Below are 25,244 nucleotides of genomic sequence, written 5' to 3' on the forward strand. Positions count from 1 at the left end.
CGCGCCTCCCCCACCTGCAGGCGGAAGCACGCGGGGCCATGCTTCCACCTCCAGCTACAGGAGGGCTCACTCACCCGCCGCCACCCTGGGCCACTCTCCTGCCTCAACCTTTGAAAGGAAAACTCACGTCAGCCGCCATGGAACATACGAAGGTAGGAACCTCGGGCTTTGAAAGAAAACTACCTCTTCCCCAAGGAACTTGGCTCATCGTTTGAGGATTCCAGTGTTGGCCACAGGGACAAGTGGGAAGGTGATCAATAGTCTGTGGAAGGGAGCGCTTGGAGAGGAGCCAGCATTCCACTGAGATTTAAAACACAGGTGGCTGGGCGCCATGGAGTTCAGGAATTTGTCCTGACTTAGAGTTGCCGGTCCACCTGCCAAGTGGGGTAACAAGTGGGCAGTGGGGAACGTGGAGTTGAGCTCAGGGAAGAAGTCAGGGCAAGATGTCCAATTTGGAGTCATTCTGCCAGGGGACCCCCACATCCAGTGGCGTGGACTGTGTCACCAAAGTGCTGCCTGAGGTTTCGCCTGCGCAGGGGCTGGTCCCTTCATTTTCACAGGATCCGCAATCAGGACCAGCTTCACTTGCTGGCAGCATACTTATTATCAGGGACAAATACTGCACAGCCACCACAATAGGGCAAGCAGGAAATGGGGTGGGGAGGAGCCAGGGGGAAAAGAAATGAGAGCCTACTGCTCTCCTTTGCGCAAACCCATCCCCACGTAAGTGGATCAGGACCAGACTGAGGTGCCAGGCCACCGCCAGTAAGTTTCATTTCACTTCTCGAGGCCAGTTGGGCTTAAGTGGACTTTTGTACTGTCTGACCCTTTTTCCAGGGAGTTCCAGTGGCAACTCTTCTCCTGAGTATCCGCGGAAGGAATTTGGTATGTACAAACAAAGTTGGTGCTGGCAGGTGGGGGAACGTCAGGAGTTGAACAGGTTCTCTGAAGGAGTCTGACCTGAGCTACCCATGCTCCCTTGCTCTTCACCCTAAAGCACCTTCAGGGGGCTGCAAGCCACTCTGACTTGCTGTCACAGCCTTTGGTCACAACACTATCGAAGAAGCAGCCTATTCATCCAAGACCCGGGCTTGGACAGCTCAGCCTAAGGCCAGCAACACTTGTAGGCCGTTCCTCCCACGAGACACAAGGAGGAGTAGAGGTTCGAACATAAGTGCCAGCCACCTAGCCTCCCCTACCACACCGCTGGGTCAGAGAGGCACATTTTAGGTCCAATAAGACCCCGGCTGTATCCTCTCTTGGCCTGTGACCCATATGCTCACTGTGCATATGAATTGATGATAGGATCATCAGCTGCACGATGATTATAATCTTATTTGCTCATAGTGACAAAGCCCAAGGCAATCTGTCACACAAAACCATGGCAAGAGCCAGCAGTCTTTGACACATCTGATCAGTGCAGCCAGCCAGAGCAAGAGGACCGTGACCCCAAATGATTTCCCTCGCTGACCTACCACGCTCCATGTGAGCTAACTGGACATTCACCTAGCTAACTAGCACCCTAAATGCACAGGGGCCTCGGCTGTGTGATCATCGTTTATGAAGCATTCACTAGCCTGAAAGGCCCCTACCTGCTACCTGTTATTAAGCCCCTCGCCCCATCCAACTGGATCTACCTCCACATCAGATTGCAGCATGCCAACTCTTCTATATGCCTGACTACTTTTCTTTATTTCTCAGCATCTTCTTCAACCAGAGGACGGAGCCAGACTCGAGGTGAGCTCTGGCGCCAGGTTCAATTCTGTTCATTCCACAAGTATTTTCAGAGTATCTAAGGCATTCCCAGACTTCGGGCAAGAAAGGCTAGAGTAGGAAGGCCAGACGAAGGCCAGTTTTCTGCCTGCCTCTAGGGGCAGCCTCCCAAGCTAGGGGCTCACAGCCTCCCGGGAATCTACTGCAGACTCCATCTACAAGAGGGGGAAGTGCTGACAGTGGTCCAGTCAGTCACGAGGCAGGAGGAAAACACCAGGCGATGACCACGTGACACATCTTGTTGGCTGTGGATCCCCTGTGGATGCTGGTGCCACCCCTGTTTCAAGCCTTCTCTCCTGGCTGACTCTCACAAGATGTGATGTAACTGCCTCCATCATCAAAACACGAGCAAAAGCCTTTCAAACTGCTCCAGGGCAGGAAGGGCTCCACGACAGTTTTGCAGCCTCCTCATCTGCCCACAGGATAAGGCTCTAGGTGGGACAGTGGTCCTGGGGCCAACTGACACGGCCTGTCTGGCCAGGTCGGGGAGAGGGCACCCTGAAGGCAGGGATCTTCCCGGCTCTCTCTGACCAGCCTAGACTTCCTAGGGGCCTTTGTGTAGTCACTCAACGGTCCGGAACAAACCCACCACCCACAAATGTAGGATGACAGCAGAAAGATGCCAAAGCGCCACCCCAAATTAACTGAACGTGTTAAACTATCCACTTAAACTGCCTTTCCCACTTTAGACGAGGCCAAAGGGCTAAGTAAATTCTATGGTCCAGGCAACTGGACACGTGCAGTGGACAGGGTAACTATTGCTGACTGTAATGGAAACTCTCAGTTCAGCCTGGAATTTCATCAGAACATGTCCAGGTAGTTGCAAGGTGTGCGATGAGCAGGTTGGGCATGGGGAGATGACCGCTCTCTTCCAGCCACTCTCATCCTGGGTACTCCTAGGCTTCTTGTTCCAGGACACAGAGCTCTCAGCAACCCAAAGATTCACCCACTGCTTGGGCTCAGTGTCAGATCCGATGAGCCAAGCTCCTCCATTCACATCCCTCTCCATCTCTTCCCTTGAACAGAGAGCGAAATCCGAGTTCGCCTGCAGAGTGCCTCCCCGTCAACCCGATGTAAGTGGTCGCTGTCGCGTGTTGCTGAAAAGAAAGGACCGGGGAAGCCAAGCTCGCGTGTGCGTGCCTGGGCATGTGTGCATATGTGTGTGCACGTGTGAGCTTCTCTTAGCCTTAAATATCTCTAAGGTTCTTCTGGAGTCAGACCCTGGGCCAAGCGAGGGGCTGAAGAGCTGAGGAAGTCACAGTGCCTGGAGCCTAGTACCTCAGTGACGAAAGGGAGACAGGTCACACCAACTATGGCCCTCAAGGAGCCGAGGGCGTGGGGGCCACAGGAGCCTTCCTGGGTCGGCGTCGCTTGAAGGGAGACTGAAAGGTGGCTCAGCTTGGCTCTGCCAGACGAGCTGCAGGAGGCTCTGAGGAACACATGATGAGACTTGGGGGGGAAGCTTCCATGTGGCTGAGGGGAAGGAGCAGGCGGGGATGTGTAGGGGTAGGAAAAATGAGAGGAGGGTCAGAAATACAGTGCAACTTGAGTTTTATCTTGAACATCAGGAATTCCCCAGTCTCTGGCCAGTCTTAACTCCTTTGTTCGTGGTAGAGGTTACTTGACAACATTTTGAAATGAGTTGACTGTTAGGACATCCTGAAGCCAAGTGCAAAAAAAAAAAAAACCAGGAGAAGAAAGAGAGGTCTGGGGACTTAGGAAACAGTCTGGGGCCGAAGAGTCAGTGCGCGGGGCCCTGGGGCTGACGCTGGTTTAAGGCCTTCTCACCCGAGTCCTTCCAGGCTCTGGGGTGCGAGCCTGAGGACGGAGCTCTGGGGGAGGAGGTGCATGGGCACCCCCAGTACCTGGGCCTGCAGATCTGTTTGTCTCCTGTTCCACACTGTGTTTGCCCCCTTCTCCAGTACCGACTGGCAGGCACAGCGAGCTTGCTATGATTATTACCAGGCACAGGAGCTTAAAACTAACTCGCATGAAATCAGTAAAATATTTAGAAATCATGGGCCACACATTCCTTTTGACACTCTAGGAACGTACAGAGGCTGACAGCACCAGTGAACCATTTGTTTTTAAGGGGCCTGTTTCTCTAACTGCCCTGGGGTGTGTCTCCCCACGTCCCACCTAGGATGATGACCCTCTAGCCATCGAATCACCACCCCTGTGCTCTCTGAGGCAGTCTAATTAGGAAATATCTTCTGAGGCCTCTGACCTCCTTGTAGAGACACTCTACATATGAGTCCATTAACATTACAAAGTACAGGCTAATAGGGTTATAAATTGACAAAACGTAAAACTAAAATGTGAGGCAAAAAGGTCCCCGCTGGCCCTCCCTGGTGGCGCAGTGGGTTAAAGCACTACACCAAGAAGCTTAAGCCACTTCCCCATGAGTTCGATCCCCGCCTGCCCCGGAGGTGACCACATGGCGTGGCAGACCTCTCCTGACCCGCCCGCTGCTCCCCTCAGCAGTGTACTTCGTCGATCTGCCTGTTCTGCTCCCCACTCTGTCCCTGGTGAATCCTCTCACCCTCCGCACCTCTGGCCTGTACCCCAGTTCTGTATGAATAAATAAATAAATCTTTAAAAAAAAAAAAAAGGTCCCCGCATGTGAAACAGGTGCATGCTGCCACAGAAGCTCCCCCTCCACACGCAGACTGGGCAGAGGATCCTGGGCCCAGTGGGAACTTTCGGGCATTTTTTTGCAGGGACAGAGCTGGATGATGTTAAACGTCTGCTCAAGGGGAGCCGATCAGCCAGCGTGAGCCCGACCCGGAACTCCTCCAACACCCTCCCCATCCCCAAGAAAGGCACCGTGGAGACCAAAACAGTGAAGGCCAGCTCCCACTCCGGTGAGTCCCACAGCCCCACTGCCACGGGGAAAGCGCACAAGGGGGGAGGTGCCCTGGAGCATGGCAGAGACTCGGCCAAGCACTGAGCGTCCGCTCAGGTGGCGTGAAATGTGGACTCTGCTCCCCTTCTGCATTGGTCAGCCACCCATGTGCATGCTGCAGCCGGCTCTAGCCCTCGGGGCTGGACATCTGCTGGGAATAGGATGGCCAGTTCCCCAAACGAAGACTGCTGGGAAAGCTGTCGTGTTTCCATTCCCACAGCAGAGATTCCTCATATGCCTTCCTATGCCAAGCACCAGGCTCTGAGGACAGGCACTGATCAAGACAGGCACAGACACTGCCCTCAGGGCCCTGGGGGTCCCACAGACATGGTCAGGTCGGATGAGCGCTGCCAGTGCTCACACAGCCCCAGCCTACGAGGGCGAGTGGGTCATGTGGGAGGCAGAGGAATGTGCTGGCCTGTGGAAGGAGGGAAAAGTGACCAGTCACCATGACATGACATGACATGACATGGTCCTGTCATTCACCACTGAAAAAACCTTTGAAATTGTGATCTTCGGCTTTTCACCCATGTGGTTAGCTCCCGTTCATACAAGGAACAGGCAAAATAGACTTCAGATTTGAAAACCAGCCTTTGTGGGCAGAGGGAACTTGACCTCTGGTTGGGACATGGAGATGGCTAAAGAGGGAAATTGTGAGGGCTGCCATCCTGCAGTATGGCAGGAGGGAGGGATCCCCATTCACACTTGCCGTGTGCCTGGAATTCCACTGTGAGGGTCCACTGCAGGGGTGGGGCAGCTCATCTGCTGCTCCCTGTCGTCCTTGAAGGCGGAGTCAGCCAGAGACCACTGAGCTTAGGAGGTCTCCAGAATAAATCTGTCTACTTCAAATGTCACCAAGAGCCAGCAAGAATTAATTTATCAGAAGAGATCAGGTGCTCACTAGCTCTGGGATTTCAGATGTAAGTCTGATGACCCCAGTTGCCCTGGACTTAGGGAGCTCCTGAGACATAGAACATTCAGGATTAAAACCAGGAAAGTCCCAGGAACAAGCCAGCTGGTTCAGCCCAGCACCGCGGGGCTTGCTCTACGGGGATGTGTTTGCATGCCTTTTCCAGTATCTGGCACCTACGACGCGACCCTCCTGGATGCCAACCTTCCCTCCCACATGTGGTCCTCCACCCTGCCAGCGGGGTCGTCCATGGGGACCTATCACAACAACATGACAACCCAGAGCTCGTCCTTGCTCAACACCAACGCCTACTCTTCAGGCTCAGGTACTCGGCACACAGCACACACCCTCTCCCACCCCTGCACCTCCACCCTGTGCCCAGTTCAGCAGCCCCCAGGCTCAGTCCAATCCAGTCTCAAAGCTGTCTCTTCCGGTGGGTCCTTAGAAAGGACTGTACAGCACAGTACACCCGGAAAGAGACAGGGGTCGGGACATGAGAATGGGTGCAAGGAGCTGAGTTTCCCTCCACGTGGCTCAACACTGGGCTTCAAGTGCCTTCTGCAAATGAGGTCACTGAAGGAGGTTCCAGAATCAGATGTCCACTGACCCAACGAGGACCACCTCCTGGCCGTGACCCAGGACATACCACAGATGAAAATTTGGCTCTGTGCTGCAAGGCGAGAGTCTTAAGTGTTTCCAAAAAAACAAAATTTAACAAACGACCACAGTACAAGCCCAGCATCACTTCCAGTGCTTCCTTGTCCCTGTTTTGGGCTGGTCGCCCCCGTTCCAGCCTGTCTTCTCTCCCGCAGTCTTTGGACTTCAGAATAACATGGCGTCCTGCTCTCCCACCCTGCACCCTGGACTCAGCACCTGCTCCTCAGGTCAGTGCTCACAGCTTGAATCACTTTTTCCAGGCAGTTGCTTAAAAACAGGCATCGTCCCATCTAACAAGGAGAACAGAATGGTTTCTAGAGAGACTTCTCTTTGCCCAAGAGTGTGAGGACTTACTTCCCTTGCACACAGCAACGCAGAAGCAGCAGGCAAGGAGCTACATCAGGAGACACAGACCTGGCCTCACACCCCAGGGAGGCGGCTCATACCCCAGGGAAGGTTCTGGGGGAGCAAACAGGCATCTCACTTTTCTACATATTCTGTGCTGGTCCCTTTTTATTTTTTCTTAAGAAGTGGAAAAAGGAAGCCAAGGTTGTAAGAGGTGGAGCTTAGGACATTCTCGGGTGCAAAGCATTAACTTCGAGGCTTTAATTCATTTAATTTAAAATGGACAGCTGTCCATTTTAGAAAAATATTTCCTCATTCTCTTTCTACATTTACACACAAGCGATTGCAACATAGAAGTTACCAGCCCTCACCTTTCTACAGGGAGTCTGCCTTATTGGGATGTGATAATGGATACAGATACAACCCCGAAATCCCTCTGTAGCTGTAATGACCAGTGCTAGACTGGTGTGCGCTTGACGGGCAGATCTCAGTGCATAGTTAGTGTCCCCACTTCATTTCCTTTCCCTTTGCCATTCTGCCTGGCTGAGGAAGAGGGACTGATATGGGATCCATGACCTTGGACTCCAAGCCCTGGATAGGCTGGAAGAAGAGCAGCTGCTATCTCGGGAGGAATGGGCTTCTGTGCTTTGTTAAATACAAAGCACAAGCACCTTTGAAAGAGCCTTTGAAATCATTCGCGGGGTAGGGGGAGTAGCGTGCACCAATCAGGAGAAGGAAGAGTTAGTTACAGGGAGTCTAGGGCCTGCCAAGTCCGCGCCTTGTGCCCAGTGTGTCCCACACCCACAGTTCCTGCACTGTGCACATGGTGCCCCAGAAAACAGGATATTCAAAATTTGAGGGGGCACAGTACTCCATGTAAACTGCTACTAAAAAGTGTATGGGAGGGGAGAAGTAAACATTGTTGTAAAATGAACAATAACGTAAATAGGTATATAAAAATAATAAAAATAAAAGTGTCTGGACCCAACTAAGAGATGGAAGTGCTGGTACCTTCTGACCGGTCTAGGGAGTAGGGCTTTGTCACTAAGAGTGTAGGAGTGGAAGACCTATGGGAATCCCACATGCAAAGGCATTGATCACGAAAGTGGGGTTTGGGGAGCGTCACAGTTAGGGGAGAGGCTGCCTTAGCTGGGGGGCCTCCTCTATGCACCTGTGCTTACCTGTGCTTAACCCCGTCCACAGTGTTTGGCATGCAGAACAACCTGGCCCCCAGCTCGACCACCCTGTGCCATGGCACAACCACCTCCTCCACAGGTGCGTAGCAGAGGACGGACACACAGGGGCTGCCGGGCATGTCTGCGGCTGGTCCTGCTCACTCAGTGCTCCCCTCTTGCAGCCTATGGTGTGAAGAAAAACATGGCCCAGAGCCCTGCTGTCGTGAGCACGGGTGTGTCTACCTCTGCCGGTGAGTGCTGTGCCCAGCTGCCAGGGCAGGGCTGCATGCAGGGAAAGTGTTCTGCAGTGACACGTGTCTTTGGGAGGAGGGGACAGACCCCATTGGCGTCTGAGGTCGGCAAATAAAGCACCACAAGGGCTCCCAGTTGTTTCCACGAGAAAGCAGGGGAGAGCAAAACCCTGACCTCACAGAGACCTCCCTATCCCTTGGACAGGAAGTTCCCCCTCCATACTGGCCTTGGTCGGGCACCCAGCCCACCCTTGTCTAGAAGCCCCTGTTCTGGTCCCGCTGCCTGTCACCCATCACAGAGCCAGGGAGCTCTCTAAGCTCCATACCTCTCCTGTGTTCAAATTCTTAGAATCCTCAACTGTTAGGCTCAGGGTACACATGGGCTACTTCCTCTATTGCTCAGATCTGGCCTGTTCCCTTCCATTTGACGATTCATTCATTCAAAGAGCACTTACTCAGCACGCGCTCTGTATGGGACAGGCACTCTTCTGAGTGCCGAGGATAGAGATGATCAAGGTAGGCTACGTTCCTCCCCTCACCCTGCTAAAAATGCCAGTGGAGGGGAGAGGTAAACGAGGGGGCAAAGTATGCCAGGTAGATGCAGGTGTTGAGGTGGCAGCGACAGCGAGTATGAATCTTTCGGGCACACTGACATGTCGGGCCTGAATGTGAGAAATGAGCCCCATTAACTAAAGCCTGCCAAGGGGAGCGCTTGTCCCTTTACAACAGATCCTACACTGTTCAGCTGGAAAGCAGCCTGAAGGCTTAGCCTCCTGATGGCTGGGCCCAGCCAGGCAGAGCAGGGTGCCTGTGGTCCCCAAACCTTCCGCAGCAATCACTGCACATAGGAGCCCCTCCAACACACCTGCTGGCCTCTCTCCTCCACCTTCATCTCTTCTCTTTCCTCTTGGGCTCATTTCTCTCCCTCCCTTCTCTGGTGCCTTCACCTCCCTCGCCCACTCCTGTCCTGCAGCCTGCAGCACGAGTGTCCAGAATGATGACCTCTTGCACAAGGACTGTAAATTCCTGATCCTGGAGAAAGACAATGTGCCTGCCAAGAAGGAGATGGAGCTGCTGATCATGAACAAGGACAGTGGGAAGGTCTTCACTGCCTCACCCGCCAGCATCGCTGCAAGTACGAGGCGCCAGGGACTCAGTTCAGAGAAAGGCAGACAGTGCAGGAGACTGAATGTCCTAGCAAGGTGGTTCGAGCCATTTCAATAATGAAAGCACAGTCATCCCATTGAAGTGAAAAATGCATACCCAGCAAGAGTCCTGGGTTCTGCCTTGAATGCAGACAAGCCCAGAAAATTCCAGCAAACATCTCCCAGATGGGTCTCTGGACAACAGAAGGTCTTCTAGCTATAGACACAGGTCCAGGGGACTGCCCCAGGGAAGCTGGGCTTTCCTCCCCAGGTGGGAGAGGATAGGTGGTGGGTTTGGAGGCATGGGAAGAAAAGATTCTGGATTGTCATGGTTGTGTGCACAGCTTCTTTTTCAGAGGACACCCTAAAAAAAGAAAAGCAAGCGGCCTACACTGCTGAGACCCACCTACTATCAGAAACTAATGGTAAGAGCAAATCTGATGACTGTAACCCCAAATTCCACTAACCCACATTCCGTTCATTTGTCTTCTGAGAACTTGCTGCTCCAGCAGCACCACCCTCCTGGGGTGTGTTAAAAATGTGATCTGCCAGGCCATGGCCCAAAACACACTTAGTCAGAGGTTGCATGTCCAGAGCTTCCCTAGCTGATGTGTGTGGCACATTATTAAAGCAAGGCACCCCACACACACACACAAAACCCATCCCACCGCACCTGAAATCTACAAGTGTGATTTTTTTTTCTTACCTCAACCTCCCATAATTTTCAAACACTGTTTTCATTTTTTTCTTCTTCCCAAATATCCAGCTTCTCTCCTGGGTAACTGCATTTCTTCACTCTCTCTGGATTCTATAGATTCTCTCCAGATCACTGTGCAGGGAGATCTGTAAAAGAAAGGAAAGTTAAGTCAGAGAATATTTTTAGATAATGCAAATTAAAATCAGTTCAATCCAGACAACACTTGGCCCTAAGTCTTCCAAGTTAAAGGTTCCTTCTATTTTAGGGGCTTAGTAGAGCCAAAACACACTTCAGAATCTGATGAAAGCTAGAAACAATTTTCCCAGAAAATACCACACATACCCACAAACATTCAAGGGTCAGATAGCTTCAGGTGCTCAAGCACAGCCCTCCGAAGCTTTTGTTGCTCCCAGGCCCCCTGCACCCCAGCGAGGGTCTGCAAAGTCCTTTAACCAGGAATTCAAGAGTCATTTTCACAAGCACATTACTGCCTGAATGCACAGGTTGCCCTTAATATGGTCTGTAAATGTCTTGAACTTGAAAAGTTGAAGGTCACAAGAGGATTTAAACACCTTCTCCTACCAATAATTATCTGCCAAGCATCTTCCTTAATGGAATTATTGCAAATATCAGGCGGGTGAGGACAGAGTTAATGGCTTTTAATTCCTACATGGTGCTGTTCTGCAAGGTAACTTGGGGGCAGATTGACCTAATGCCCTGCCCCAGATCCACAAAAGCTCAGGTCAAAGCTGTGTTCTTGGTGTTTGTCTTTCAGGAGACTTGAAGACTATGTCCACAAAGGGAAAATCAGCTGCCTCAGGTAGGTGCGCCTGCTGGTGAGTGAAGCAGATAGCAGCCCCAGCCGGGGGCAGTGCAGGGTATAGGCCAGGGGTTGAGGCAGCTGCAGAAGCAGCTTGCCCAGGGGATGGTACTCCAGCCCCAACACCCCTGCTGGGCACCCACCATCTGCCCCAAGGTCCAGGGTCTCCCTGGACCCAACATGGTCCAGGTGGACTGAGACCACCCACATCTTCAGCCCCAAGCACTTTCCTCACTTGATCCCATAACCTGTGAGGGCAGCAAATCAAGGATGAGCGCCTCACTGACATACTAAAGACCCTTTCCACTACGGGATAGTTTCCGAGCAGCCCTTAGTCTGAGTGTGCTCAGGCACCGCTGGAATCATAAAGGAGAGGCGGAGAGGGAGACTTTTACTTTGGACCTAATAAAATGCAGGCAGATGAGTGTCCACAGTCCAGATTTATAAGTCAAGTGCTACCTGCAAGACTGGCCACAAAGCTGCCTACATTACATGCCTTATCTCACCCCAACAACCCTCCATCAAGTAGGTAAACATAGCCCCATTTTATAAAAAAGAAACAGGTTAAAAAAGATCTCGGATCACACAGCTTGAGCCCAGGATTGTCAAACGTGTCCAGCCATGGACAGGTGTCCACACCAGGAAACAAAGCTGCACAAGAACCAGAAAGCCCCACTCACATCCACTAGCCCACAGGAAGTCAGCCAAAGCCAGCGGGGGGCAGGCATGAGCCCTGCGTCTGCCTGATCCCCTCCCGTCCCTTCCACAGGCGCCCACAGCTATGACCACATTGGTGGTGGAGGAGGAGGAGGAGGAGGCACCAAAGTTGTTGGTGGCCACGGCGGGGGATCCTGGGGGGCAGCACCAGCCTGGTGCCCCTGTGGCTCCTGCTGCAGCTGGTGGAAATGGCTGCTGGGCCTGCTGCTCACCTGGCTGCTGCTCCTGGGGCTTCTGTTCGGCCTCATCGCTCTGGGTACGTGCTGATGGTGGCCCCACAGCCTGTCCAGATGGGTAGCCCTCCCGGGCCCAGGCCCAGGGGACACGAGGTCTTCCTCAGCTGAGATTCCTTGTTGGTACAGATAAGGAAACTGAGAAAGACTAACTGGAAATATCCCAGGAAATGTCCTCAGTGGCACACAAGCCCTCTGTCCCCATCTCCCTCCCCCCGGGCAGTGAGCTGTGCTGGGGTGTGGGGAGGGGGGGCGGCAGGGGGGAAGGGGGGACTTTCAGGGCTGATGCTCCAGGGTCTATCGGTTTCAGCGGAGGAGGTGAGGAAGCTGAAAGCGCGAGTGGACGAGCTGGAGAAGCTCAAGAGAAACGTGATGTATTTGAACGAGGAGATGGAGAGGAGCAGCAGCAAGGACCAACTGCAAGGGGTGGCGCCTGGAGCGGGGGCGGTGGCGGGGTCCACCGGGCTGGACAGCGGCAGCCAGGAGGCCCTCTGGCTATTTGTGAGGAACAAGCTGATGACCGAACAAGAAAACGGTGAGGGCGCGCGGGGCGCAGGGCTGGCCCCCTCCCTGGCTCCCTGTCTGCTGGCTGGGGGCGCTGGCTGGCCAGGGTGGGGCTCACAGACTCCCCTCACCCTGGCAGCCTAGGCCCCAGGGGAGCCAGCACCGGGTCATTTTCTTATAGGGAAAACTAAGGGCTGGGGGCAGGGTGGGAGGAGGATTCCCCAAGGTCACCCCGTGAGCACACTCTCTAATCTGACCCTAGCCTCAGCGTCTTCCCGGGATCCCTCCGAATCTCCTTCGAGCTCGTGGATGTAGTTGCGTGCGTGTGCGTGAGTGTGAGTGTGCGCACGCGCGTGCGTGTGCGCGCGCGCGTGTGAAAGTGTGCGCGTGCACGCGCACAAACCTGCGTTTGTGTGCAGCTAATTCAGGTGTCTTTCTCTTGTAGGAAATCTCCGAGGAAGTCCTGGCCCGAAAGGTAATGTGGGGACCTGCACCGATCCCCTGTTCCCGTTTCCTGCAGGGGCCAGGATTTCTGCATAGATTGGGAAGCTGCTCTTCTTTCATTTTTCCAAATTGAAGGACGAGCAATGGAAAGATTCTGTTGGAGGGTAGAGTCGGCTTTACAGTGAGAACGTTTTAGAATAGGGTAGGCCTTCAGGCATCATCTAGGAGGCACCCAAGGAACTGATGGGCACACAGGGGTCTCGCCAAGGCCCAGCTCTCCTTCAAAGGCTGTTTATGGACTGTCCATCGATCTTAACATACTAGGCAAGAATGGCCTCTGGTTCTCACCCCGCCTCACAGTTTTCCTATTTTTCTCATTGTAGGTGACACAGGAAGTCCAGGCCCTAAAGGTAAATAGAACACGATACTTTAAACCTTAGATATTCCTGCAGGTTGACTATTTAAAGCCACCAGCAAGTGTCAGACCACCTGAGCCTGAAATGGCCATAACATGCAGGACATCCAGTTACATCAGTATAACAAATAAACAACAAACAATATTTTACTTTAAATATGTCCCAAATATTACATGAGATATACATATATTGAACGTTTATCTGCAATTCGAATTTAACTGGGCATCCTATAATTGTGTTTGCTAACTTGTTGCTCCTACCTGAAATCCACCAGGGCTTTTTAGGGAACTGTCCAGAGCTCCTTGGCTGATGTCTCTTTTATCTCTGTTCCCACAGGAGATAGAGGACTCCCTGGAATTCCAGGTGTGTAATGTCTACCTACTATGGTAGGTACTCAGTCCTGGCTCCCAGGTGCTGCCAGAAAAAACAGGGCTGAGACCTTCTTGTGTATTCACAGGTATCCCTGGGCCCTTGGGCCACCCAGGTCCAGAAGGACCCCGTGGACAAAAAGGCAGTGTGGGTAAGAACTGCTTTTCCCATGTATGCGTTCATTTCCTCCCCCCTTTATACATACTTAAGTGCCTACTTGGGTCAGGCCCTGTTTTAGGTCCTGGGAAGACATCAGTGAATTTGGGTGGAGAGAGACAATAGACACGATAGATTAGATAAGATATAGCAAGTTAACTGATGGTTCCTGAAATGAGAACTGTTGGGTGCCCGGCCATCAGGAATGCGGGAATGGGGGGCTGTCATTTTAAATAAGGCTGTTGGGGATAGCCGCCTGGAAAAGTGCCATTTGAGCAAAAGAGTTGAAGAGGGAGCGGAGCCTGAGGAAGTCTGGGGGAATCATTCCAAATAGAAGCAGCCACAGGGCCCAGGGCAAGAGTGGGTACGCGAGGCAGGCCACACAGGTCTTGTGAAGAAGTTGAGAAGCCATTTGAGGTTTGGTGCAGAGGTAGTAAACCCTCCACTTGCATCTGGATTCTGCCTTGCTCCTGGGCTGCATGGTCAAGGAGCTGCAGTAGGTCTGCTTAGCGGCTTCAGGCCAGCGCCAGCCAGCAAGATGCTGCCAGGGAGCCCGTAGCATAGTCCAGGGCCCTAATGCTGAGGGGACCCTGGCCTCTTTGTCTTTAGGAGAGCCTGGTATGGAGGGGCCCATGGGCCAGAGAGGGCGAGAAGGCCCCACAGGACCTCGAGGTGAACCAGGACCTCCTGGGATCGGAGAAAAAGGAGACACAGGTAAGAAGCGATTCCTTCACCTAGAGCATAAGTGGCATCCATGTTTCCTTCTGTGTCTTCCTCCTCCTTCATTCACTAGCCTTGGCTGAGTGCTGGCTGAGCACTGCCCTTCAGCCAGGTCCGTGTCAGGCCTTGCAGAGACAGTGGTCTGAGGAGGGCAGGGATGGGCTGTGGGGTCTGGCCTAGAGCTGAGAACCTGCAGTGCTTAGAATCCACGGAGAACGTGGTCCCGGGACATGCAGAGGGGCTGGGAGGCAGACTGGGCTTTCCCCAGCTGTGTTGGGTACAGGAGCCTCTCGTGAGTAGAACTGATCAGGGAAGGAGGCACAGAAAGCCCAGTCACAGGCCCAGACAGAAAATCCTCTCAACGTTATGAGATTAAAAATAATGCTTTGGCAGGTAATAAATGAAGGTTTATTGAATGTAAAGTGTCAAGTGGTAGAAACCAAAGGTGCTGTATGGATTCACAGCCTCATGAAGGCAGCAAAGGTATTGATTGGAGTACAAGTCAAGGGTGTAAGCATCCCCCATTACACCACCAGGCTGGTGGACAAACCAAGTGGGGACTCCCTCAGAGTGTTCATTTCTCCCCAGGGGCTGCTGGTGAACCGGGTGTTCAAGGCCCACCTGGTGTCCCAGGTTCTGTGGGTCCCAAAGGTAAGTTAGGTACCCAGAATGGTACCCAGAATGTACCAAGGAGTCAGCTGTGTTCAGGATGGATCACAGAGGTTGAAGCTCCGGGGCCCAGACATCCAAAACCCCCAGCCCCAGGCCTGTGCAGGGCGATGGGTCCAGCAAGCATCCTCCCGCAAAGGAATCCCTGTGCATCAGAATTGGGCCTGAATTTTGGGCTCCGTGGTAGATTTGGGCCACATTTCTACTTCAGCGGCCCATTTTGTGTCCCCCGAGTGGATGGATGGATCAGGAAGTCAGAAGGCAAACCATTTCCTCACCTGACTGGAGCCCAATGTACATATTTGAAAGTAATATGTCTGGACAACCCAGGAGATGGTGGCCATCTCACTGTTTGATGCCCACCTGGTCCTTCTCATCCCCACAGGTACCCCAGCCCAAATGCTTTACTCTGACCTGCAAAGAGCACGGGGTCTCTTAATCCCACCTGCTGCAGCATCCTCCCTAAGCAGGACCCCGTGCTGGCTAGTGGGCACATAGGATGTAGGCCACACACGCACAGAGCCCCACCTGGCTCTGCTCTCCCGGCACCTGCCCTTTATCCGGGGGTCTGATGTCCCTGCCTACACCTGACCACCTGGTAACTATCATCTCCTTCTCCTCAGGTTCCAGTGGTTCTCCTGGCCCACGAGGTCCCCCAGGTCAGTGTGCTATTGCTTATAAGTAGATACTCTTTCAGAGGGGCTGGCATGGGATCTCCCAAGGCCTGGTGACCTCAGGGGCAAGGATGGACCAGGGTATTGCAAGGATGTGAGTCCCTAGAAAGCAACTCTTGAACCTGTACTCCTGTGTGCTCATGTGTGTGTCTGCACGGCTTCCTCTGTTTGCAGGCTCTGCGGGTCTCCAAGGGATCCGAGGTGAAGTGGGCCTCCCTGGTGTCAAAGGTAAGCAGGTAACCCAGGCAGGCAGAATGCCTCTCCCTGCAGAAGGGGGTCAGGGCAGCCTGATGAGCTCGCATAACAGCCTGTTCAAGCCTCGGGGGTGTGATGGTCAGACCCAGACGCTGTCTCTTCTTAGTCCTGCCTGCCAGGGGCTTTATGTCAGCGTGCCTGTTTCTTTTCAGGTGACAAAGGGCCCATGGGACCGGCAGGACCCAAAGGTTGGTTGCTGCTCCCAATGCTGCTCAGACATCCCCCTCCTGCCCGACTCCTGGGAGCCCAGAAGTGACCCCACCCCAGGCCTGAGAATGCAAATAACTCCACTCTTAGACCTTGAAACAAGGCACATTCCAGCCCAACTTCTCAGATAGAAAAACTGAGGCACAAAGGGGGTGACAAATGCCAGTGTCACAGTGCTAAGTTTGGGCGGTTGGTTCTCTGGGTGGCAGTGATGCAGCAGCGAGGCATCTGCCCTCTGGCCTGGGCCCCCTCGTGCCCGTGTGCAGTGGGTGTGGGGTCACCCTGTCGGCGCTCCCTGGGCTTCATCGCTCCCCAGCCTTCAACAGCTGCCGTGAACACAGTGGGAATGATCCTGCAGCTACAGAATCTGGAGGCTGGGGAGACTGGTTCCTTGCTCTTGACTGAGGCTTCCTGCCCCCCAACCCTGTGTTTGTTTTAGGTGACCAGGGTGAGAAGGGACCCCGAGGTCTCACAGGTCAGTTCAACACAGAAATCTACTTTGGTCTATTCAATGCATTTTGTAAATCCAGCAGGCAGTGATAGTAGGGGGAAAATATAGCAGTATGAGACAGACTCTGACCTTAAACCAAGGGAACTTGCCGTCTAGGAGCAACACAGATGAGATCCAGTAAAGGACTGATTGCAAATAAGCCAGAGTCAAAAAGGATAGTCTAGATAGTACGTTTGGAGCAGAAAAGGGAGCTTATGATTTTTTTTTTTTTTTGGTCTGATCCTTTTGGGAAAATCCAGTTGGGGAAATTAAGCACTTTCCACGTAGCACAGTGTGTAGTGCTCACGCCTTCTTAGCCAACAGCTCTCTGTGGCCAAGATGGACTCATGCCCTTCAGGCCAGGTGTGGCTTCCAAGCCAGTCAGTGCCTGCTGCACGGGGCAGCGGGGCCTTGCCACTAGAATCACAGCCAATACTGCATCCTCGACCTCAAGTTGGCACCCCAAGCTCCTCTAAATGGGGAGGGGGCTGGTTTGTCGGGGTGGGGGGAGATAGGGAGTGTTGAAGCTCACCCTGCCTTGGTTGAAGCACGGAGCTTGAATGCCTCCCAACAGCTCGTCCATATCTATTGCAGGGGAGCCCGGCCTGAGAGGTTTGCCTGGAGCTGTGGGCGAGCCTGGGGCCAAAGGAGCGATGGGTGAGTGTCCCGAAGGAGCAGGTGCAGTGGGTCTGCCTGTTCCGGCCATCACCAGACCCAGAGAGTTGGGAGCCTCTCCTGCTCGCGCAGGCCATCACAGCAGTTGCTGCCTCTAAGCCACCCAGGCCCGGAGGGAAGACAGTCAGGAAGGTCCCTTTTCAGGCACAGCCCTGACGCCCCAGAGCGGCCCTTGAGCCAGATCCAAGGTTCAGCCATCTGCTGAGGTTTATGCAGGACTCTGTGCTGGGCTGGCCAGATGCCCCTTCCCCCAAGGACAGATAAACTGGCACTGGTGACAGGTGGCACGGGAAGTTCAGGATGCGCTGAGCACACGGCAGAGAGCCATTCCATCCAGCTAGGATGGGGGAGGGATGCCCTATCAGGTGGCTCTAGAAGTAGGCAAGAGCTTACTCACCATTGATTTGGGAAGTTCCATGGAGAGACAAACTGCAGCCACATGAGTGAGAAAAGCCAAAGAGGTGGAAAAGCAAGACATGGTCCCAAGTGTTTCCAGAGGTCAGGGCAAAGCCTGGGGCAGAGGCGGCAGCACTGGGGAACCCTGACTGCCACCCCTGCGTCAGCGAGGCTGTCGCTGGGACCTGAGTCCTGCCACGGACACTGGAGTGGTTGGATGGTTGTTAGCAGAAAAAAGACACTTCCTAGCTTAGGAGCAGGCAGGGAGAAAGCTGCTTCCAGGGGGCGGGACAGAGACGGGCCTCTTCCCTGGGTGAGAGCATGCGAGAGCATGCGAGCCCCTGGGGGGCTCCCCACCTTGCCCCCACCCAGCTTGCGGCCTCCAGCTGGGCAGTAAGGGGGTCCTGAGTAACTGAAGAATTTGCTTCTGCCTCCCAGGACCTGCTGGCCCCGACGGACTCCAAGGCCCAAGAGGTTGGTCGCTGTGCTCCCACTCTCTGCTTCCCCCCAGCACGTTCCCTGCCCCACCAAGCCCCAGGGACAGCCCCCAAACCTCCTCATCATAACGCTAGAGAGGCCCGACCTGCGCAAACGGGCACAGTCCAGGTCTTGCCTCCCGCCTTCCGCCTGTCAACAAGAAGCTCACCTGTCAACTCCAGGAAGTTGTCTGCGATGCCAGCCGGTTCCGCTTTCCTAAAAAGCAATCGTGGCCATACTGGTCACTCTGTCTCTAGGCGAACAAGGTCTCACCGGGATGCCTGGAACCCGCGGCCCTCCGGGACCTTCTGGAGACCCAGGAAAGCCAGGTAAGTGGGCAGGAAGAGGGAGCCAACCCTGCTGTGTGGCTCCGCTGTGCCTGTGTGTATCCGTGTGGGTCTCACTGTGTGACTGGGCAAACGCCCTTCCCCGTCTCCCGCTAGCTGCGTGCCGCAGCTATGGGCCCTGACACTGCCCATGCCTGGCAGCTTGGAAGAGAGAGATCAACAGCTGGAAGCGACGGGCTCTAGAAAGGAACAGGAGTCTCTCTCAAACTGTAGTTGAATGTCACCTTAATACCTTGCTCCCTGAGCCCATCCCTCCTGCCCACGTTGGACCCTCGGCGGTACTCACTGATCTGCAGAGAGAAGCTGTATTGGGGTCTCCAGCAAAGGCCTCACAGGAGCCAGAGCTGCAGGGCTGCAGGAAAACAAGAAGCCTGGGCAGCTGCAAGGGCGAGGGAGCTCCTAACTGGCCTCTGAGGAGCCGGGGCTCTCCTGGCTCCTGGGGTGTGTGCCAAGAGCAAAGGAGGGAGCCTGGGACAGCGTGGGGCGGGGGGCTCACAAGTGTGTGAGCCTTCGGGGTCCGTGGCTCTCAGAGTCCGAAGGGTCTGTGACCCTACACAGGCTCACCCGGGGAGCAGTGGCTTGCTTCACAGCAAAGCCCAAGAGCTGCTTGACTGGGCCCTGTGAGGGAGGATGCAGGAGTCCAGCTGCCCAGATAGGGGCTTTGCTGCCCTTCACCCACCTTCCTTCCACCTGCTCCTGCAGCCCAGACCGCCCCTCCCCACCCCCATGCTTGCTCTGGTGTTTTTATTTTCCGTAGGTCTCACGGGACCCCAAGGACCTCAAGGTGAGTCAGCAGTCACTCGGGCCTCCAGTGCCACCTGCCCGCCTCCCACTCCCACCTTTCCCTCTGTTCATAGCTGCTTCTCTTCATTCGCTTAGAGCCTGCTCTCTGCTGGCACTGCCCCCGCCAAACGGGGCTCAGGCCCTGACTGTGAGTCTTGAGAACTACTGTAGGGAATAGAAAAGCGCACAGAGCAATGCAGAAAGCCATTCTGGTGAGAACGAGGCTAGGCCATGTCTATGCCCTATTCCCCTTTGGAGCGGGAACCCCAGGGAGGACCCTGGCCCAGGAAACCCATTAGCGCTCCAGAGGCCCCGTCCCCACTGGCGGGGCAGCGAGCGGAAACTCGCCTCATGCCAAAGGGCCTGGTTTCTTGGGGACAGCACCGTGTCAGGGTCTGCCACAGTTGGGCCTGTGTGCACCCAAGGGCATTTGAGACACTGTGCCCACCCCGGTCCCAGCTCCTAAAGGAAATTAGGCAAAGATGTGGGGTGGAATCAGCTCCCCACAAATTTGACCCAGGGACATCCTTCATATGCTCCCTGATGGGGAGCTCAGTAGACAGAGGAGAGGGTGAGGGTCTTAGGTCTGCTACAGGAAGCCCAGTCCTGAATTCCCTACTCTTCTCGGGAAGTTATGGGGCTTCATAACCCAGGGGCATGAAGATCCCCCACAGCTGAGTCCATGGGCCTCCACTCCCTTAAGCCCAGTAACCCCATTTCCCAGAGCGGGAGCTCAGAGCAAGAGGCTCCCCTTGGGGGCCTCCTAGGTAGAGCAGACAGCAGAGCCAGGAAGGCCTCAGGCCGCAAACAGGATTGTGGCTGTGCAGGGTGCTGTCCTTAGTCACTACTCGCAGGTGTCAGGAACTGCTAGGCCTTAACCATGCTCACTTACTGGTTTTCCATCCTATCAGGACTTCCTGGTGCCCCCGGTCAGCCAGGGACTAAAGGTAAGGGTTTTCCAAATTCTTCCTTTCACTAGCTATCTTTGCAGGAGTGGGGGGATTTACAGGTGGGAGGGTCCTCTCTGACCAGAGCCTGGATCAACAGTGGCATCTAGTGGCATCTAGAGCACAAGGCTGCGATGCGGAGGAGCCCAGGGATTTGTTCTTGATCCTCAGTTCTCTCTGTGCCCCCATACCTCCCCACCCCACAATCTTCAGGCCTTTTGGCACCCAGAATATCTCCAGGCTGCTGGAGAGGATCTGTGAGGATGGAGCCTCTCCTGCAGGTTGCCTCTAAAACAGCCCAGTACTGCTCTGCCTCCTGCTCATGCTTAGTCCCTGACAGGCACGGCCTTCAGCACTGCCTTCACCAGGAGTGCCTGGGCACTCCTGACCCTCTGTGTGAGGGGGCCTTGAATAGCCCAGAAGGGAGAAACATCCAGATGCTACTTAGAATACTTAAACGTTGTGCTGACCAGTTAGATGACTTATGAGGTGACCCAACACTCAGAGTGGGTGGCACTCCTGGCCTGTTCTGTACCAGGACACCCAACTCTGTGCCAGTCCAGGGGTGACCAGTGCTCAGGGACTGACCTTCCATAGTCCTTGAGGCCCCACACTCCTGGCCCCTGATGTTCTGAGGAACTGCAGTCTTTCTTGAGCGGTCACTGTCACCTTTGGGGGACATAGTTTCTGCTTTCCAGAAACTATTTCCAATGACTGCATAGACCAAGGAGTTCTTTCAGGATAAACAAATGTAATTCCACCATAATAACAACATCCCAGACACACAAGCCTCTGCTCATGTTTTGATGGCACCTTATTAAGCACAAGATTTGGGGAGTCCCTGCCAGGGGAAACTGGGCTCCCCCTGGACAAGAGGAGGAACTTTCACCTAATGGCAGACTACAGTCCAGACCAACTCAGGTGCTTCTTCCTCTCGCCCTGAGCAAACCTAGCAGAGGCCATTTGGCCACTTTGCCTAGGGGAATCAGTATCTTCTTGTTCGGATGACTGCTTCGCCCTACACCTTAGGAAATGACTTGAGGGTCCCTCACTCACCTGGTTCATCTGAGTCTGTGACTCTCCAGGCCCTCTAGGTGCCTCTTGAAGAAGCCTCCAGCAGTCAGTGAGTTTAGGGAAGTGTGAATCGGACATTTCCTTCTTCTAAGTGCCCTGTCCACGTTTGCATTTTTCAATCTTTTAAGACGTGAGCAGAACAGAGATCTCAACCATTCAGGCACTCGGGATTTCCCAGACTGTCAACCACAGACTCCCTTTAACTCCATACAGCCCCCACCACACACCCCAGCACTCTGGGAACATGCTCACAGCCTCTGTCCTTTGACCTCTGGGCCTGTCCCTACCCGACTTGACTCTGAGGACGGGCCTGAGACGCCCAGGTGGTAGAACCCGCGTGTGGGGCACAAATGGCTGAATTGTTCTTCCTCCAGCCTCACTGAAGGCAACCTCAGCCGACTGTCCATGTAGCTCTTCCCGAGGTCTCAGCCTCTTCCTAAAGTGAATGTGGGCCAGGAAGATTGATGCTCCCGCCTCCTCCAAGGGCTCTGGCAGAGAGATTGGTGCTTAAGGCAGCAGAGTGCTCCCCTTCAGTTCATTAAAATGCCTTTAGCCTGAAGGCTAGAGGCCTGGAGTGGTTCTGAAATGCAATCAGAAGACTTGGGGATGACTTACTGAGCCACTAATTGATCCCGGAACAACCGCTGTCCTCTTCCTCCCATTCCAGGTGAGCCAGGAGCTCCAGGCAGGATCATGACCTCAGGTAGGCAGGCTCCGGCGTCCTCCTTCTCATGCCTTTCTCTCTCATGAACAGACTCCTGCCCTGGCTCTGCCTCTCACCCTCTCCAAAATGCTAGTCTGGGGGTGGGGGTACAGTGCTTTGGACAGGATGCAGGGCTGAGCTCTTGGGATAACTATTGAGGCGGGTGGGGGGGTAACTAGAAGAAACGATAGAAAGGCACTGACCCAGCTCCTTGCCTCGCCCAGATCCCAAAGCCTCGAGCCAGCAGAGTGGGGCTCAGGGTTCTATGTGCCTTCTATTTCAGAGGGGTCATCGACTATCACCGTCCCAGGTCCCCCGGGACCTCCTGGAGCCATGGGACCCCCAGGACCGGCAGGCGCCCCAGGTCAGTTCGATTTCTTGCTTTGCCCCAAATCAGCAGCAAGTAGTACAAGCATTTGGTGGCAGCAGTGTTTACTCAAACCCTGAAGCCAGGGCAGGAGCCCAAGAGCAGAGTAAGGGAGGGTGGAGAAAACCCCCTCCCGGGCTGCCGCAGCCCCGACAGGCGTCCCACAGCGCCACGGAGGCTGGAGCAGGCCCATGACAGTCTGGGCTCACTCGCTGAGGAGCAGTAGAGGGAGGGCCTGGCCCAGGTCTTCTGCCTCCAGGGCCTGCGGATTGACCTGTCAGAGTGCTTGGCCCTGAATCATCTTCTCTTAGAAACAATCTGATAATGTACATCAAGGGCAACAAAAATGCTGGGAGTCGATTTGAAGAAAACATCCCCAAATTGTCCAACAACAAAAATGGGGAGACTGAAAGAAAGTAGTTAGGGATAGCAGCTTCTTAAAAGAGCAAGCTACTGGGTAATGTGTCCTGTGGTCGCAACTGTTTTCACAAGGTTAAAAAAAAAAAAGATGCTGGGAAGAAATTACAAATGAATCAAGTTAAAGAAGTCAAGCTGGTACCTTTTTTCTAATTTTCTGAAATGCCTGTTTTGTTACATCTACTCCTAATAACCTTTTAAAAATGATGTGTAAATGAAATACATGACTTAATATGCCCTACGTAAGTGTGGACCAGCCTCCCGCCTGATGTTCCAGTGGCGGGAGGTGGGGGGCACACCTTGAAGTCCTCGTGTCCAAGGATGTGTCAGAATGTCAGAAAGGACAGTTGTGCCTGTCCCGGGGCCCAGCTCAGTGGGGGATTTGTCACCGGACGCCTGGTCTTGGTGCTCTCACACAAGCGAGCTGACTCTGAGGGCCGCTCTCCATCCTGGTGAGCAGCGGCCATGTGCCCAGGCACCTCGCCCTTTAGAGCTGTGAATCTGGAGTGGGATAGAGCCCTTCTTCCCCACCCCCGCTTATAGGTCCAGTTGGCCCAGCTGGTCTCCCAGGACAGCAAGGTAAGAGACCAGCCATGCCTGAATGAAGGCGGGGCTGTGGGCTGTCTCGGGGAGGGCTGGCTTCAGGCTGGAGAAGGCCTGTCTTTAAGAGAAGGGAAAGGGTGTGTCTTGGGATGCAACATGCCCCTCCCCAGGGGCCTTGCCAGGCCTCCACAGCAGCGAGAGACACTGCCTCTCACCCCGTGTACATTTCTGAGAGCAGAGTCCTCGGGACAGGTAATTGAAGGTCTGTGGTCCTCGCATCAAAGACAAGCTCCGCTAATTCCACTGGCCCGAGGCCTCTTGTGACCAGACCTTGATAATCGTGCCCCTGGGTTGATTCTGATGGCACCCAGAACTTCACTCAGCCTCACCAAAGCCGGTCTGGTGCCCCTGGGCGTGCTGGCACAGCCAGGAAAGCTGCAGCCCATTCCTGGCTGCAGCCAACTTCTGCCCAGCACCTGCCCCCCCCACTATACCCCCCCGCCAGCCTCCACTGAGGGCAAGTACTAACCTATGGGTGCAGACGGCACCACCCCAACTCTGTTCCCCCACAGGCCCGCGAGGGGAGCGTGGACTCGCTGGCGAGTCGTTCTCGAGCAGCTCCATCTCTGAGGTCCTCTCCTCCCGTGAGTGTGTGCTGCAGGTGGGGAGTGGGAGGCGGCGGTGGCTCACGCCTGTGCAGCTGCGCCAGTGAGTCATGGCCAGCCCAGCCGAGGTCAGAGGATGACGGTCCCGGGAAAGGCAATGCTAGCTGAGAAGCAACAGCAGAGGTTTTGTCTGCTGTGAGGGATGAGTCACTGAGATGAGACAGCTGTCAGTGAGGTCTTGGGATACCAGGGTCACCCTGGGCCTCTGAGGTGAGCTGGGTGCTGGGAATGCCACTGGCAGGCATGCACCCCACGTACCTCGGGAGCACTGATTGGGGCCAGTGGGTTGTTGGTCATGGCCTGGCCTGGGGTGGCTGACCCCTGGGCCCTCCAGTTCTTAGCCCAGCTGAGATGCCATGGGACCCAACCCCCGGGTCCTGAACAGCAGAGGCAACACCAGTCCTGAGATGCACCACGGCCTCTCACTAGTTCTCCACAAGCCGCCTGTGCTGCAGCTTCTCCTGCCTCTGCCTGAAAGAGGTCAAGGACTTGCTGCTCACCAGCCAGAAGTGATGGAGCAGGGACTTGGGCTTAGGCTGTCATACTCCGTTCTTATGCTTCATTCCATACCTGCCAGCAGTTATCAGGAAGCTTGACAGCTGCCCCACCTTCCTGTGAGGAAGGGGCACCCCGAGAAGAGAGGGTCCCAGAGGGTGCCTGCCAAGGCCAGGGCCTGTACCTGGGCTGAGTGTAGCCAGGGCACCTGGTATAGATGATCTGGTGACCTCATGACATGCCACCTATTCCATTTTCTTCTTTCTGCAGAGGGTCTTGATTTACGAGGTCCCCCAGGCCCCCCTGGGCCACGTGGGCCGCCAGGTGAGCATCTCAGGGACTTTCAGAAGGTGGGGATTTTGGAGGATGGGGACCCATGGCCAGTGAGGAAGCCAAAACCCCGTGGTCTTGGGTGACATGAAATTCAGCATTGCCTCTTCTGCAGGACCTGCCATCCCAGGCCCACCAGGACCCCGAGGCCCAGCAGGTATGAACTGAGCTCCCCGTAGGAGATGGAAAACTGTGACCCAGGGACCAGGCTTCTTCTGGCCCCCGATACTTCCCTGGGCAGAGGGTTCCTGACCCACATCTTAGCATTTGCAAGTGTCGTGTTTCTTTTGTCTAGGGGAAGGCTTGCCAGGCCCACCAGGCCCCCCAGGATCTTTCCTGACCAGCTCGGGTAAGCCAAGGCACACCTGTTCTCCACCTCAGCCCCATCCCCATGTGCTATGGTCAAAGTGTGTGACCTACTCACCATGACTCCTACTCCTGACTCCGGTGGGGTGAAGGGGTGTTTACATAAACTCTTGCTGCATGCGGAAAG

The 25,244-nt window shown here is 54.5% G+C and overlaps 1 protein-coding gene across 1 annotated transcript in view; it reads left to right on the forward strand.

The window, feature by feature from the left end:
* The window catches only part of COL17A1 (collagen, type XVII, alpha 1), a 41,347-nt gene that overhangs the window by 8,889 nt on the left and 7,214 nt on the right, over positions 1 to 25,244 (forward strand). The window contains exons 5-39 of the mRNA XM_004681003.2: positions 21 to 152; positions 838 to 885; positions 1,702 to 1,737; positions 2,799 to 2,846; positions 4,494 to 4,637; positions 5,755 to 5,913; positions 6,401 to 6,472; positions 7,794 to 7,865; positions 7,948 to 8,016; positions 8,990 to 9,151; positions 9,506 to 9,586; positions 10,634 to 10,678; positions 11,448 to 11,651; positions 11,939 to 12,163; positions 12,578 to 12,607; positions 12,960 to 12,986; positions 13,329 to 13,355; positions 13,450 to 13,512; positions 14,127 to 14,231; positions 14,826 to 14,888; positions 15,530 to 15,565; positions 15,755 to 15,808; positions 15,988 to 16,023; positions 16,482 to 16,517; positions 17,127 to 17,189; positions 18,042 to 18,077; positions 18,338 to 18,409; positions 19,185 to 19,211; positions 20,122 to 20,157; positions 21,899 to 21,934; positions 22,218 to 22,298; positions 23,262 to 23,297; positions 24,692 to 24,745; positions 24,867 to 24,908; positions 25,047 to 25,100. Of these exons, the coding sequence (XP_004681060.2) occupies positions 21 to 152; positions 838 to 885; positions 1,702 to 1,737; positions 2,799 to 2,846; positions 4,494 to 4,637; positions 5,755 to 5,913; positions 6,401 to 6,472; positions 7,794 to 7,865; positions 7,948 to 8,016; positions 8,990 to 9,151; positions 9,506 to 9,586; positions 10,634 to 10,678; positions 11,448 to 11,651; positions 11,939 to 12,163; positions 12,578 to 12,607; positions 12,960 to 12,986; positions 13,329 to 13,355; positions 13,450 to 13,512; positions 14,127 to 14,231; positions 14,826 to 14,888; positions 15,530 to 15,565; positions 15,755 to 15,808; positions 15,988 to 16,023; positions 16,482 to 16,517; positions 17,127 to 17,189; positions 18,042 to 18,077; positions 18,338 to 18,409; positions 19,185 to 19,211; positions 20,122 to 20,157; positions 21,899 to 21,934; positions 22,218 to 22,298; positions 23,262 to 23,297; positions 24,692 to 24,745; positions 24,867 to 24,908; positions 25,047 to 25,100 (2,511 nt within the window). The remainder of the gene's footprint in view (positions 1 to 20; positions 153 to 837; positions 886 to 1,701; positions 1,738 to 2,798; positions 2,847 to 4,493; positions 4,638 to 5,754; positions 5,914 to 6,400; positions 6,473 to 7,793; positions 7,866 to 7,947; positions 8,017 to 8,989; positions 9,152 to 9,505; positions 9,587 to 10,633; positions 10,679 to 11,447; positions 11,652 to 11,938; positions 12,164 to 12,577; positions 12,608 to 12,959; positions 12,987 to 13,328; positions 13,356 to 13,449; positions 13,513 to 14,126; positions 14,232 to 14,825; positions 14,889 to 15,529; positions 15,566 to 15,754; positions 15,809 to 15,987; positions 16,024 to 16,481; positions 16,518 to 17,126; positions 17,190 to 18,041; positions 18,078 to 18,337; positions 18,410 to 19,184; positions 19,212 to 20,121; positions 20,158 to 21,898; positions 21,935 to 22,217; positions 22,299 to 23,261; positions 23,298 to 24,691; positions 24,746 to 24,866; positions 24,909 to 25,046; positions 25,101 to 25,244) is intronic.

The sequence above is a fragment of the Condylura cristata genome, unplaced genomic scaffold (assembly GCF_000260355.1).
Source record: "Condylura cristata isolate star-nosed mole 26May11 unplaced genomic scaffold, ConCri1.0 scaffold00011, whole genome shotgun sequence".
Taxonomy (NCBI): domain Eukaryota; kingdom Metazoa; phylum Chordata; class Mammalia; order Eulipotyphla; family Talpidae; genus Condylura; species Condylura cristata.